At 56.3% G+C, this 14,288-nt stretch overlaps 1 protein-coding gene across 10 annotated transcripts in view; it reads left to right on the top strand.

The window, feature by feature from the left end:
* Positions 1-14,288, top strand: part of ATP2B4 (ATPase plasma membrane Ca2+ transporting 4) — a 57,292-nt gene that overhangs the window by 29,449 nt on the left and 13,555 nt on the right. For 6 of the 10 annotated variants that reach the window (XM_066203803.1, XM_066203797.1, XM_066203799.1 and 3 more), the window contains 13 exons: positions 139-264; positions 1,159-1,284; positions 2,837-2,872; positions 5,119-5,280; positions 5,859-6,073; positions 6,692-6,934; positions 7,908-8,149; positions 8,486-8,720; positions 9,726-9,905; positions 10,622-10,709; positions 10,813-10,919; positions 12,519-12,710; positions 14,074-14,287. In XM_066203803.1, the coding sequence (XP_066059900.1) occupies positions 139-264; positions 1,159-1,284; positions 2,837-2,872; positions 5,119-5,280; positions 5,859-6,073; positions 6,692-6,934; positions 7,908-8,149; positions 8,486-8,720; positions 9,726-9,905; positions 10,622-10,709; positions 10,813-10,919; positions 12,519-12,710; positions 14,074-14,287 (2,166 nt within the window). The remainder of the gene's footprint in view (positions 1-138; positions 265-1,158; positions 1,285-2,836; positions 2,873-5,118; positions 5,281-5,858; positions 6,074-6,691; positions 6,935-7,907; positions 8,150-8,485; positions 8,721-9,725; positions 9,906-10,621; positions 10,710-10,812; positions 10,920-12,518; positions 12,711-14,073; position 14,288) is intronic. The other 4 variants (XM_066203804.1, XM_066203802.1, XM_066203806.1 and 1 more) reach the window with 2 other exon arrangements.

The raw sequence follows: 14,288 nt of genomic DNA, 5'->3' as shown, positions 1-14,288 counted from the left end.
CTGTCCCTTACCAACCCCACCTGCTGCTTCTCCTCCCTCTGGAGCTGGTCTGAGCCTGAGTTTTGGATCCTTTTGGAGCATTCCCGTGGGATGGAGCAGGCAGGGCTGGGCTGATCCCTGTTTTTCCTCCTCTCCCAGGTGATCTCCTGCCAGCGGACGGGATCCTGATCCAGGGCAATGACCTGAAAATAGACGAGAGCTCTCTGACAGGGGAGTCAGACCAGGTCAAGAAATCAATGGATAAAGACCCCATGCTGCTGTCAGGTGAGGGTGCTGGGATGGATTTGGGCTGGGATGAGGGGGGCTGGGTGGGTCCTGGTCTCAGGGGGGTGCCCTAGGCCAGGCTGGACAGGGCTTGGAGCAAACTGGGATAGGGGAGGTTGTCCCTGCCCGTGCCAGGGGATGGAATGGGATGGGATCGAAGATCCTTCCAAGCCAGACCAGCCTGGGATTCTGTGGGATGGGGATTGGGACTCTCACTGTGTCCCCATGGCATCCCTGCCGTGCCCTTCCACGCCAGACCAGCCTGGGATTCTGTGGGATGGGGATTGGGACTCTCACTGTGTCCCCATGGCATCCCTGCCGTGCCTTTCCAAGCCAGACCAGCCTGGGATTCTGTGGGATGGGGATTGGGACTCTCACTGTGTCCCCATGGCATCCCTGCTGTGCCTTTCCAAGCCAGACCAGCCTGGGATTCTGTGGGATGGGGATTGGGACTCTCACTGTGTCCCCATGGCATCCCTGCCGTGCCTTTCCAAGCCAGACCAGCCTGGGATTCTGTGGGATGGGGATTGGGACTCTCACTGTGTCCCCATGGCATCCCTGCCGTGCCTTTCCAAGCCAGACCAGCCTGGGATTCTGTGGGATGGGGATTGGGACTCTCACTGTGTCCCCATGGCATCCCTGCCGTGCCTTTCCAAGCCAGACCAGCCTGGGATTCTGTGGGATGGGGATTGGGACTCTCACTGTGTCCCCATGGCATCCCTGCCGTGCCCTTCCACGCCAGACCAGCCTGGGATTCTGTGGGATGGGGATTGGGACTCTCACTGTGTCCCCATGGCATCCCTGCCGTGCCCTTCCACGCCAGACCAGCCTGGGATTCTGTGGGATGGGGATTCGGACTCTCACGGTGTCCCCATGGCGTTCCTGCCGTGCCAGGTACCCACGTGATGGAGGGCTCGGGCAGGATGGTGGTGACTGCCGTGGGCATCAACTCCCAGACAGGGATCATCTTCACCCTCTTGGGAGCAGGAGAAGGCGACGAGGAGAAGAAAGTGAAGAAAGGTAAGGAAATACCCTGGACTTGCCTTTTCCTTCCTTTCTCCCTTTCCTGGGAAGCACCCACAGGCTCCCCTCACATCAGGGTCAGCTCCCCTGGCCCAGGCAGGAACAGGGACAGGTTGGGGGTCCCTCCACGTGGTCCCCCCGTGCTCCCAGACCTCTTTGGGACCCTTCTCCAACTCCCTCCTCTCCACCCTGGAGCTGTGGGATCAAGGATCCCCAAGGGAAGGGGGGCCGGTGGTGACTCCCCCCCGGTACTCGTTGCCCACCCCATGGTGGTGGGAAGGTGAGTCCTGTGTGCCCACAGGGCGTCTTTAGCCCATCCAAACCCTGGAGGACTCGGCTGAGGCTCTCCTGAGCATTCCCTGAGCTGCCAGGGGGAGAGGAGGGGATGGCAGGAGGCAGAGGAGGGGCGGCACAGCAGCCAGGCTGAGGTGTTCCCGTCGTCGTGCTGGGACTTGAGCCCTCTCCCGTGTCAGCTTTCACATCCAGCTGCTGGTTCCCTGCTGGGGAAGCTGGGGAAGCTCCCTGATCCCCTGCCCAGCAGGTTTGGCCTCGCTGGGATCAGGCTCTGGCAGCAGCACCGGGCTGGCACCGCCGGCTGCTCCGGCATCCCCGTGCCAGGGAGGCGATGCCAGGCGGGGAGAGGCTTCCCGGGCTGTGCTGGCTGCCAGCTCAGCTCCGTGTGTGTGTCCTGCCTTCCCCAGCTCTGGCATCCAACAGGATTTGGGAGCTGGGGAGCTCCCGGCTTCGGCTGGCACCGTGGAGGTGGCAGGACAAGGGAGTGGCACTGGGAGTGGCACTGGGAATGTCACTGCCGTGGGAGCCACCCGGTGCCTGGAGCTTTCCCAGCCTTCAAGCTCAATGGATCTGGGAGCAGGGCAGGCCAGGGGGTGCCACCAGTTTGTCCCCACTGGGGCTGTGGGGTGACAAACTCACTGTCACCTGAGGCTGGTTGAGGTGCAGCAGCCCTGGGCACCCCCATGTGCCACCCTGGCAGATTTTGGGGGCTCAGACCTCCCTGCTCTGGGTCTGCCCACGGTGTGGGACAAGTCTGCGCTTCCCAGACGGATCTGATGGCAGCGGGAGGGAGGGACCTGGAGCTGCAGGAGGGTTTCTCCTCCTGCAAATCTGCTCTGTGGTTTCTCCTCCTGAAAATCCGAGGCAGCTCCAGCGCCCTCGAGGCGCTGCTGGCGCTGTAGGGGCGATTTACAGGTGGGGAAAATTGGAGTCTTTAGGAACAGGAGGGTTTCTCCGTCTGAAAATCTGCTCTGTGGAGCTCCATGGTTTCTTCTCCTGAAAATCTGAGGCAGCTCCAGCGCCCTCGAGGCGCTGCTGGCACTCTGGGGATGATTTACAGGTGGGGAAAATCGGAATCCTTGGGAATGGAGTGCCCAGGGCAGCCCAGGAGCTGCAGAGCCTCGAGCTGTGTGGTGAACCAAGGCTTGGTGTCCAGAGGGTGACCACTGGAGTGGCCCCTGGGAGCATCCCCCCAGCTGGGCGGGGACCTGTGGCTCCGTGTGCTCAGCCCTCCACCCTTTCTCTCTTTGAACAGGTAAAAAAAGCGGAGCCCCCGAAAACCGCAACAAAGGTAACGCCAGCCTCTCTCCATCCTTTGAACCAGCACCACACTAACTACCGAGCATTCCTCCTTCCTTCTTCCTTCCTTCTCCTCATCAGTCTGTGCTCTTGGCTGCTCCGGCGGGACTCTCGCCTCGTTTTCCCGGGACAGGGTGCAAAGGTCCCGTGGCCGGTGGCCCTGGCACAGCCTCCTGGTGTCCTTGGAGGACACAAAAGAAAGATGAAAGACTCCAAATATTTCAGAAGGCAAAAAAAACTAGAAGAAAGGCTTTATTGTCTAATTCTTACTACCTTTTATAAGGTGTTCCCATACAGACTTGCCATGGTCGGTGAATAGGAGCGACACCTCTCTGATCCCACTAGAGAAACAGCAAAACAACACCTGGAGAAAGGTGGTTTTGAGGAAGGAGAGTTGTTGGCTGAGACTGTTTTAAGAAGCTTCCTTGAGAAATTTTTTTTTCCTTGGGAAAAAGTTAGCAGCTGCCAGCAGGCTGAAAAATCTCTCAGCCCCAGAGATATCAGGCCCCACGTCGTGGTGTCCCCAGAACGCCGGCACGGGCTGGGTTGTGCCTTGTTGGGGCTACCTAAAAACAGAGGCCAGGCAAAATTAAGGGAATTCAAAGTGGTTTTGTCTATGGAAGGGCTTTCAGGTATCTTTCAGGCAGACAAAAAAAATGGATGGCAGGTCACGGGTTTTCCCACTTCAATAAGTTTGGTCCATTTGCATATTGGGGAGTAATTTTTTTCAATTACAGCATCAAGTAATGAAGTTATTTACCCCCCCCAGTTTGCTCCCCCTCAGCTCATTTTTGTTTACCTCTCTCAGGGCCTGAGGCAGTGAGGTGTCCTTGATTCCCAGGCCTGGGGAGGAATTGTTGTGTCTGAGCAAAACAGGAAAAAAGCAGCAGCTCACACCGTCTGTGGGGTTTAAGAGTTACACACTAAAAAACGACATTTGTATGTGAGAAATACAAAAACTAAACTCCTAAGGCATCCCTGTGGGATGAACCTTCCTGTTGTCCCAGCGTGGGGAAAAGCCATTTTTCAGGGAGCACAGGGCTCTTCCAGCAGCACTTTTGGCAGAGCATCCCTTCCTCGGGATAACTCCTGGAGTCCCAGCTGAGGATTTGGTGATTCAGTGCCCGTCACACGCTGTCCCTGCTGGTGTTTGGGGCCGAGCTGGAGGTGCCCTCGTGGCATTCCTGGGATGAGATCTCCCCCAGGGCCTGGCCCGGGGGACGCTTGCACCCTGTCCTGCCATGGCCTCGACTCCGTGAGCGTCTCCTCGCCAGTGTTTCTCACACTGTTCTTTGCAGGCTGTGGAGGAAGCCCCATTCCTGCACCTCTCTCTCTCCACCTCTCTCTGTTTCTCTCTGTTTCTTTCTCTCTCTCTCCTCTCAGCAGTTTGAGTCCGGGTGCTTTGTTGTGTCCGTGTCGGGTCTGTTGTCACCGTGGAGGTTCCTCTGTGGAGCTGCTCCGGGGTGGCCTCCAGCCCAGGAGGGGACAGGTCCCGGGGTGGCCCTGGCGCCACTGCTGCTCCTCCAGCTCCAGCAGCTGAGGAGGAGCCTCTTTGGGGGGGGGCTTCCCATCCCTCTCCAAAGCTTCCAGGCTTGGGTTTCCCCCAGGGCAGCCTTCCAGCTGGATTAGCCCAATTTTAGGACCGGGAAGCCGGGGCTGTCTGAGGTCCCAAAGGCGTGGTGGATGGCTCCGGGCTGGGATTCGAGGATTCCTGGCTCCCTGCTCTTCAATCTCCATCCCAATTTCTAACCCTTCCCCTCCATCTCACTCCCTGTGGCTTCCCTGGCCGGCTGGGCTGCCCACAGGGCACCGCTGAGGCGGCACCAGGGGGAAACTGGGGGACACTCATCGAGGGACTGGGGGCACTGCAGCATCTCCGGGCTCATCCCAAAGCTCTCCCAGCCCGCTGAATGCCTCGAGGCTGGAAGAGACCCCGAAATCTGGCCTAGAGGGTTTCTTGCGGAGGTGTGACCGGTGCCAGAGTCACCTCACCGTAGGCAGGGGGCAGGTGACAGAAAATCACCCCTAGAGAAGCGGCAGGGCCCTGGGACACGGAGCTTCCATGTGCTCGGACGCGTGTGTGCTCGGGAGTGGTTCTTGTCCTGGGATTTCTCTCTCTGGCTCGCTCTCTCTGCCACCACCACCATCCTCCTCCTCCTCCGTGGTGTCCGCCAGGCTTCTCCGGGTCTCTCTCCTATTCACACGTGGTGTCTTGTTTTTAACCCCCCCGGGCTGTAGCTAAAACTCAGGATGGTGTGGCCTTAGAGATCCAGCCCCTGAAGAGCCAGGAGGGGGTGGAAAACGAGGAGAAGGAGAAGAAGAAGGTGAAAGTGCCCAAGAAGGAGAAGTCGGTGCTGCAAGGGAAGCTCACGCGCCTGGCGGTGCAGATCGGGAAGGCAGGTGAGTGACAGTGACAGTGACACTGACCCCAGAACTGGTGGGGAAGGGCTGTCCCTGTCCACTCTGACCCCGGAACTGGTGGGGAAGGGCTGACCCTGTCCACTCTGACCCCGGAACTGGTGGGGAAGGGCTGTCCCTGTCCACTCTGGCCCCGGAACTGGTGGGGAAGGGCTGACCCTGTCCACTCTGACCCCAGAACTGGTGAGGAAGGGCTGTCCCTCTCCCCAGTGACCCCAAAGCTGCTGAGCAACAGCTGTCCCTGCCCCCTGTGTCCCCAGAAATGGTGTGAAAGGGCTGACCCTGTCCCTTGTGTCCCTTCACCTTGTCCTTGTCCCCATCCCCAGTGACCCCAGAGATGGTGGTGAATGGCTGACCCTGTCCCCAGTGACCCCAGAGCTCATGGGGCAGGGCTGTCCCCGTCCCCAGTGACCCCAGAGCTCATGGGGCAGGGCTGTCCCCATCCCCAGTGACCCCAGAGCTGGTGGTGAATGGCTGACCCTGTCCCCAGTGACCCCAGAGCTCATGGGGCAGGGCTGTCCCCGTCCCCTCTTGTCCCCTCACGTCGTCGTCCTCCCCAGGCCTGCTCATGTCGGCCATCACCGTCATCATCCTGGTGCTCTACTTCGTCATCGACACCTTCGGGGTGCAGAAGCGGCCCTGGCTGGCCGAGTGCACCCCCATCTACATCCAGTACTTCGTCAAGTTCTTCATCATCGGCGTCACGGTGCTGGTGGTGGCCGTCCCCGAGGGGCTCCCGCTGGCCGTCACCATCTCCTTGGCCTACTCCGTCAAGGTGAGGCCTGCGCGCGGCCTGAGGGGAGGGAGGGAGGGAGAATCCCGCCTCTCCGCCCTGACACGTCGGGAAAGGTGAGACGGGGAAAGCCTACAAACGTGATTGCCTGACAGGAAATGCTGAAAACATAAACTGTGAGGGGTGTAGGAATGAAAGGCGGCTTTGAGATGTGGGCAGGGCGGGCAGGAGGACGGCGATTAGCTGGTGATGGGTTGGGTGATAACAAAGGGGGTCCGGGGAGCGGCGCCCCCCGAGGGATCAGGGGAAAGGTAGATAAGAAAAGGCAATCTTTAGAGTTTAGAATGCAGGTTAATGTGGTAGTACAGCAGTTCCGATAGGCTGCGTGCAAAGTTTGTAGGTTTTGTGTCTCGCGCCGGTTGGTTAATGTAAAATAGAATATTCATTAGAGATGAAGATACAGTGTGTTGTAACGGGGTCCTCAGCCCTTCTTCTTGCCCTTTTTGGCCCCTTGGCCCTTTTCCCTTCTCACCCCTTTTGCTTTTACCTCACGACCCTCGCAATAAAACCTCGCATTCCTGTAAGTGTCTCAGGCTTGCAGAGTTCCCTGTCCCCTGCCGTCCTCGGCCGTCCCTACCCTGACCTTCTCTGCTCTTGCAGAAAATGATGAAGGACAACAACCTGGTGAGGCACCTGGACGCCTGCGAGACCATGGGCAACGCCACGGCCATCTGCTCGGACAAGACGGGCACGCTGACCATGAACCGCATGACCGTGGTGCAGGCCTACGTGGGGGACACGCACTACCGCCAGATCCCCGACCCCGAGGCCATCCTGCCCAAAATCCTGGACCTCATCGTGCACGGCGTGGCCATCAACTCCGCCTACACCTCCAAAATCCTGGTGGGCTGCAGCGCCAAACCTCTTTCTTGTTGTTGTTGTTGTTGTTGTTGTTGTCCACGGCCCGGGTTTGGCATCCAAACCTGGGTTTTGGGGTCTCTTCGTTGAAGACTCTGGCGATGGGTGGTTGTTTTGCTTTCCGCTTTGTAAAAGGGTTTTTTTCGCTTTCACCCATTTCTGTTTGCCGAATCTAGTGCAGCGGTTTGAGTGTTTGCTCTTTTTTTTTTCTTCCCCCAGTCTGTGAGGTAAGATCAGGAGAAGCAAAGTCCTTTGTTGCAGGGCTGAACCAGCCTCCTGGAGGCCTTTCCCAAAACCAGCCTCACGAAGGCCTTTTCTCAAAACCAGTCTTTCTCTAGGTGGAGTTTTTGCTGTTTTTTCTGTCCAGGAATTGAACCTGGGTCACAGTGAAAGCACCGTATCTTAACTACTAGACCACCAGGGAAAGGCTGTTTTGAGAAAGGGCAGTTGCCCGCCAAGATTGTTTTGAGAAGAAACTTCCTTGAGAAATGTTTCCTTTGGGAAAAATCTCTCAGGCCCACATCTGGCCGTTCACAGAAGGCACCAGCCCCCTCCTGCCCGGAGTTACGAGATAAAGAGGAACAGATTGGGAATAGAATCCGTGCCTTTGGTTGTATATTGCAAGACACCCTCGTGTCACTGTTAGGGACACGAAAGAACCACGCTCACTCAGGCTGAGAGATGAGCAGAGAGAGTTGATTATGATTTGAGCTTTAAACAGGATTTGGGATTTGATCAAGGATTGGGAGATGAGAGGAACACCCCTCTGAGCCCGGTGCTCGATTCAGCAGTCCATCACAGAGGGAAATGAAAACAATCTGCTTTGCCCACGTTAAATGCGTGAGAGACTCCAGTCCGAGAATGTAAACAATCCGAAGGCTGAAAACCAGGGCGACATCCTCACGTTTCTGTTTGACCCAGGGGGATTCTTACTCCCAACTCCATCCTGTTTCTCCAGCCTCCGGAGAAGGAAGGGGGGCTGCCCCGGCAGGTGGGCAACAAGACCGAGTGTGCCCTGCTGGGCTTCGTGCTGGACCTGAAGCAGGACTACCAGGCCGTGCGCAACGAGGTGCCCGAGGAGAAGCTCTACAAGGTCTACACCTTCAACTCCGTGCGCAAGTCCATGAGCACCGTGCTGCGGAACGGCGGCGGCGGCTTCCGCATGTACAGCAAGGGCGCCTCCGAGATCATCCTGCGCAAGTAAATCCCCGTCCTGCTCCCCTTCCTGTGGGATTGGGGGGGTCTGGCTGCCCCACGGGGCGAGGGGAGAGGTTGGGTGGGGTTTTTGGGGTGGGTTTTTGGGGAAGCTGGAGGGGGTTGTGTGGGAAGGGGGTGTCCAGATGGGGTGGCGGGAATGTGGCGAGTGGTTTTCGGGTGGGTTTGGGAAGGTTGGAGGGAGATGTGCCCCTTTTGTGGATGGGGTGACAGCAACGTGCCGGGTGTTTTTGGGGTGGTTTTGGGAAGCTGTAGGAAGATGTGAAAAGGGGGACAGCCCCTTTTTGCAGAGGGGGTGACAGGAACGTGACACCGCCCCAGGTGCACCAAGATCCTGGACAAGAACGGCGAGCCGCGGGTGTTCAAGGTGAAGGACAGGGACGAGATGGTGAAGAAGGTGATCGAGCCCATGGCCTGCCACGGCCTCAGGACCATCTGCCTGGCCTTCAGGGACTTCCCTGCGGACGCTGAGCCCGACTGGGACAGCGAGAACGAGATCCTGTCTGACCTGACCTGCATCGCCGTGGTGGGGATCGAGGATCCCGTACGGCCCGAGGTGCTGAATCCCCCCTGCCCTGTGCTGTTCCCGGCCCTTTTCCTGCTGATCCCCTTAGGAATCCCATCCCTGGTGTGCCCCCAGCTCGCTGCTGCAGGAATTTCTTTCTCTCCCATTTTTTTGGACTAAACAATACCATGGCAGCTTGCTCCTGTCACAACAGGACACGAGATAAAGATGCTTGACTCCAGTCAGGAGGCAGTAGAAATCCGAAGGTTTTATTTACAGTTTATTCTGCTCTTTTATAACACGCTGTGCTAAAAAACCACGTTATTGGCCCGTAGGGCTGACAGTTTTCTCATTGGCTGGGTAACAGAAATAGCAAACGACACCTGTTGTTGTGGGAAAGGAATATTGTTTACACAAGGTTGTTTTGGGAAAGAGATTTTGGGAAGAGCTCAGCAATTCTCAGGCTCAGAAAATCCCGAGCCCACATGTTCCCACCCGAAATTCCCGATCTTCAGGGTCTGTGCTGCTCCGGGCTGCACCAAGGGTGGGTGGAAGCAGCCAGGAAGAGTCTCTGGGCTCTGTTGTTTTCCCCTCTGAGCTGTCTGCTGGGCTAATGCAATAATCCCCTCGTTCCTGCCTCTGGACTCTGATTTGGAACTCTCCACGCTGCTCCGCTGGTCCCTGATGAGATGTTCAGGGATCTGGCAATCTGGGAATTGCATTACGGATCCCCCGGCTGCAGCGGCTCTGGAGGCTCCTGATCCGATTTGCTCATCCCTCGCTCTGATATCCCCTGTTCCCTCACTGCTCCCTAATGAATAAACCCATTAGTGGGCTGGGAGAGGGTGGAATTCCTGTTTTTATGGATGGCCTGGCCGCACCTTGGCACCCAGGGAGGTGGCAGCGAGGTGGCAGCGAGGTGGCAGCGAGGTCCCTTCCCCTTGGGGTGGCAGCTGCAGCTCCCTCACCCTTCCAAAACCTTTCCCAGATCCTTCCAGGGACGAGGAGCTGCCCCTCTCCCGGCATTCCCAGTGCCAACCCCGTCCCCGTCCCCAGGTGCCCGATGCCATCCTCAAGTGCCAGCGCGCGGGCATCACCGTCCGCATGGTGACAGGGGACAACATCAACACCGCCCGCGCCATCGCCACCAAGTGTGGCATCCTGCTGCCCGGGGAGGACTTCCTGTGCCTGGAGGGGAAGGAGTTCAACCGCCTCATCCGCAACGAGAAGGGAGAGGTGGGAGAGAGGGACGGGGAGCACGGGGGAGGGAGGCAGCGCCAGCAGCAAAAGGCTCCAAATCCTGATGGGTTTTCTGAATCCTGATGGGTTTCCCGAATCCTGATGGGTTTCCCAAATCCTGATGGGTTTTCTGAATCCTGATGGGTTTCCCAAATCCTAAAGGGTTTCCCAAATCCTGATGGGTTTCCTTAATCCTGATGGGTTTTCCAAATCCTGCTGGGTTTTCTGAATCCTGCCAGGTTCTTCAAATTCTGTTGGGTTTCTCAAGTCCTGCTGGGTTTTCAGAATCCTACTGAGTTTCCCAAATCCTTCTGGGTTTCCTGAATCCTGATAAGATTCCCAAATCCAGCTGGGTTTTCTGAATCCTGCCAGGTTTCTCAAATTCTGTTTGGTTTCCCAAATCCTGCTGAGTTTCCCAAATCCTAATGGGTTTTCTGAATCCTGATAAGTTTCCCGAATCCTGCCGAATTTCCCAAATCCTGATGGGTTCCCCAAATTCTGATGGTTTTTCCAAACCCTGATGGGTTTTCAGAATCCTGGTGGGTTTCCAGAACCCTGCTGGCTTTCCCTTGGATAAGGAATTTGCTGGCACGCTCAGCAGCGTTCGGGGCGAATCCATTTTCCTGTCCCGGTTGGGATTTGCTCTCGGGTGGGACAGCAGATTCCTGGAGGGGGAATTCACTTCTTCCCTTCCCTTTTCCCTGTCCCTGCAGGTGGAGCAGGAGCAGCTGGACAAGATCTGGCCCAAGCTGCGGGTGTTGGCGCGCTCGTCCCCCACGGACAAGCACACCCTGGTGAAAGGTGGGGCGCTGCCCCTCCCCGGGGGCTCATCCCTGGGCTTTTTCCAGCCTGATCCACGCTGGGAGCCTTCCCTTGGGGTTGAATTCCTCGTTTTCCGTGGCAGGAATCATCGACAGCACCGTGGGTGACCAGAGGCAGGTGGTGGCTGTGACAGGGGACGGCACCAACGACGGCCCAGCCCTGAAGAAAGCAGACGTTGGCTTTGCCATGGTAGGGCCAGCCTGGGGTTTGTGGTTTTTTGGGTTTTTTTTTCCTTTTCTCCATGAGTTTTATTCCACTGGAGTTGCTTCCAGAGCGTGGAAATCTCTTTTTCAAATCTGTGGGATGGCCTAAAAATCCAAAAAATTAGTTTTCTTATGGTGTTGGATTTGAATCTGAGCTGCGCAGGACTGTGAGCAAGGGATTGGGAATCCCCTGCCCTGTCCTGGTGTCTGTCCTGGACCCAGGAGAGCTGTGGGAGCCCCAGGATTTGGTTTTCCCTGCAGCTCTTCACCCCAATTCCAGGCATGGTGCTGGATCAGGCTTTGGGAATTTATTTATGGTGGAAAACTCCGTTTTGACGCTTTTTTATCGTGTCTGAAAGGAGCAGGGAAAGAATCCTGTTGTTTTTAACAGTTTCCCTGTGGATTAATTTTAGGGACGTGAGCAGGAGCCGGGTGAGGAGGCAGCACAGGGAGTTTTGAGGAAATGAGAGATATTTTTGGGGGGGGATGTGTTTTTAAGAATGTATTGAACATCCAAACGCAATTCCAGAGCCTTTAGGACGAGCAGGGAAGGCTGTTCCCCTATAAAAGCCTCATGCCCTGCAACAGGCAGGGATTTCCCCTTCGGGGTGGGGTTGGGATCCGGGGAATCTAGGGGTTTTCGGGCACGGCTGGGAATTCCTGCATGGAATTCCTGCGGGGTGAGCGCCTCGCTGTGCCGGCACCGGGAAGCGCAGCCCGGCCCGGGGCTGCGGAGATGCTGCGGGAGGATTTTGGGAATGGCTGCAGGACACAAACCTCGGGGCCGAGTTCTCCCTCCTTTGGGCGCCCGGCAGAGATGCCCGGCCCGGGATGGAGCCATTCCCTGGCATGAGGAAGGAGCTGTTTCCAGGCTGTTTCCTGGCTTTTTTCCAGCTGTTTCCCAGCTGTTTTCCAGCTTTTTTCCCAGCTGATTTCCAGCTGTTTTCTGCCTTTTTTTCTGGCCATTTCCCAGCTGTTTTCCAGCTGTTGTCTGTCTGTTTCCTGGCCATTTCCCAGCTGTTCCCTGGCTTTTTTCTGTCTGTTTTCCAGCTTTTTTTCTGTTTCCTGTCAGTTTTCCAGCCATTTCCCAGTTGTTTCCCAGTTGTTCCCTGCCTTTTTTTCTGGCTGTTTCCCAGCTGTTTCCTGTCTGTTTTCCAGCTGTTTCCCGGCCATTTCCCAACTGTTCCCTGTCTGTTTTCTGGGCATTTCCCAGCTGTTTTCCAGCTCTTTCCTGTCTTTTTTCTGGTTGTTTCCCAGCTTTTTTCCAGCTGTTTCCTGTCTGTTTTTTGGCCATTTCCCAGCCGTTTCCCAGCTCTTTCCTGCCTTTTTTCCTGCCGTTTCCCAGCCGTTTCCCAACTGTTTCCTGCGTTTTTTCTGGCCGTTTCCCAGCCCTTTCCCAGCTTTTCTGCACCGTGGCTCTGTCTGGGACATGCCCAGGCAAAGCTGGGCTGCCCTTGACGCAGCTCTGCTGCCACTGCCGAGCACGGATCGGCCTCATCTCCATGAGCTTTTCCCGCTGGGAACGCTCCCGGGGAGCAGCAGAGCCAGGAGGGCACGGTGACCCAGCCCTGGCTTTGTCCCCAAGGGCATCGCGGGCACGGACGTGGCCAAGGAGGCGTCGGACATCATCCTGACCGACGACAACTTCACCAGCATCGTCAAGGCCGTCATGTGGGGCCGCAACGTCTACGACAGCATCTCCAAGTTCCTGCAGTTCCAGCTCACCGTCAACGTGGTGGCCGTCATCGTGGCCTTCACCGGCGCCTGCATCACGCAGGTGAGCTCACCTGGGCGGGTGGGACACCTGGGGGGACTCACCTGGGTGGGTGGGACATGGTGGGGTCTCACCTGGGTGAGTGTGACACCTGGGGGGTCTCACCTGGGCAGGTGGGACATGGTGGTCGTGGCCTTCACCGGCGCCTGCATCACTCAGGTAGAGAGCAGGAGCATAAATTCCTTTGATTTTTAACAAACTGCCAGTGGGTTGTTTTCCAGCGGAGGAGGAAGATAAACTTCTTGTGTTGGGCAGGTTTTTAGTGGATTGTTCTTCGCTGGAGCAGGAGAACAAATCCGTTGGATGTCACAGGTTTCCTGTGGGTTGTTTTTCAAAGGAGCAGGAGAACAAACCTGTTGGATGTCACAGGTTTCCTGTGGGTTGTTTTTCAAAGGAGCAGGAGAACAAACCTGTTGGATGTCACAGGTTTCCTGTGGGTTGTTTTTTCAATGGAACGGGAAAATAAATCTGTCGGGTTTCACAGGTTTTCAGCGGATCGTTTCTCAGTGCAGCAGGAGAATAAATTTCTTGATTTTTAACAGATTTTCAGTGGATTTTTTTTTTTTCCTAGCAGAGCAGGAGAACAAACCTGTTGGATTTCACAGGTTTCCTGTGGATTATTTTTCAATGGGCCAGGTTTATTTTGGTGGCGTGACATGTTCTACTCTTCCCCTGCAGGACTCTCCCCTGATTGCCGTGCATGGAGCTTGGAGAAAATATTTGGGGAATGTTTTAGGAAGGTGTTAAATACCCCAGAGCAATTCTGGAGCTCTCTTCAGGAGGAGAGCGAAACCAGGAGGGGAAAAAAAGGTGGATTTTGGTGGTGGGATGTGTTCTCCTGCTCTTAGGACTCTCCCCTGAAGGCCGTGCAGGGAGCTTGGAGAAAAGAGAAATATTTGGGGGGTGTTTTAGAAAGGTGTTAAATACCCCAGGGCAATTCTGGAGAGGTTTTTCAGGATGAGAGTGAAACAAAGAAGGAAAAGAAGTCAATATTGGTGCCATGATGTGTTCTCCCTGTCTCAGGACTCTCCTCTGAAGGTGGCGCAGGGACCTTGGAGCAAAGGAGAAATGTTTGGGAAGAGTCTTTTAGGAAGGGACTCCAGAGTAATTCTGGAGTTCTTTTCAGGATGAGAACGAAACAAAGGGGTAAAAAAGGTGGATTTTGGTGCCATGATGTGTTCTCCTGCTCTTAGCGCTGTCCCCTGAAGGCCGTGCTCTCCTTGGAGCAAAGGAGAAAAATGTGAGAATGTTTTAGGAAGGTGCTAAACACCCCGGAGCAATTCTGGAGCTCTCTTCAGGAGGAGAATGAAACCAAGAGGTAAAGAAAGGTGGATTTTGGTGGTGTGACGTGCTCCCCCTCCCGCAGGACTCCCCGCTGAAGGCGGTGCAGATGCTGTGGGTGAACCTGATCATGGACACGTTCGCCTCGCTGGCGCTGGCCACCGAGCCGCCCTCGGAGTCGCTGCTGCTGCGCAAACCCTACGGCCGCAACAAGCCGCTCATCTCCCGCACCATGATGAAAAACATCCTGGGCCACGCCGTCTACCAGCTCACCATCATCTTCACGCTGCTCTTCGCCGG

This window comes from Chamaea fasciata, unplaced genomic scaffold (genome assembly GCF_029207755.1).
Source record: "Chamaea fasciata isolate MVZ Bird 193981 ecotype frontalis unplaced genomic scaffold, bChaFas1.0.hap1 SCAF_25, whole genome shotgun sequence".
NCBI classification, from domain to species: Eukaryota; Metazoa; Chordata; class Aves; order Passeriformes; family Sylviidae; genus Chamaea; species Chamaea fasciata.
The sequence above is the reverse complement of the archived record's forward strand: the minus strand, read 5'-3'. Positions and strand labels throughout refer to the sequence as shown.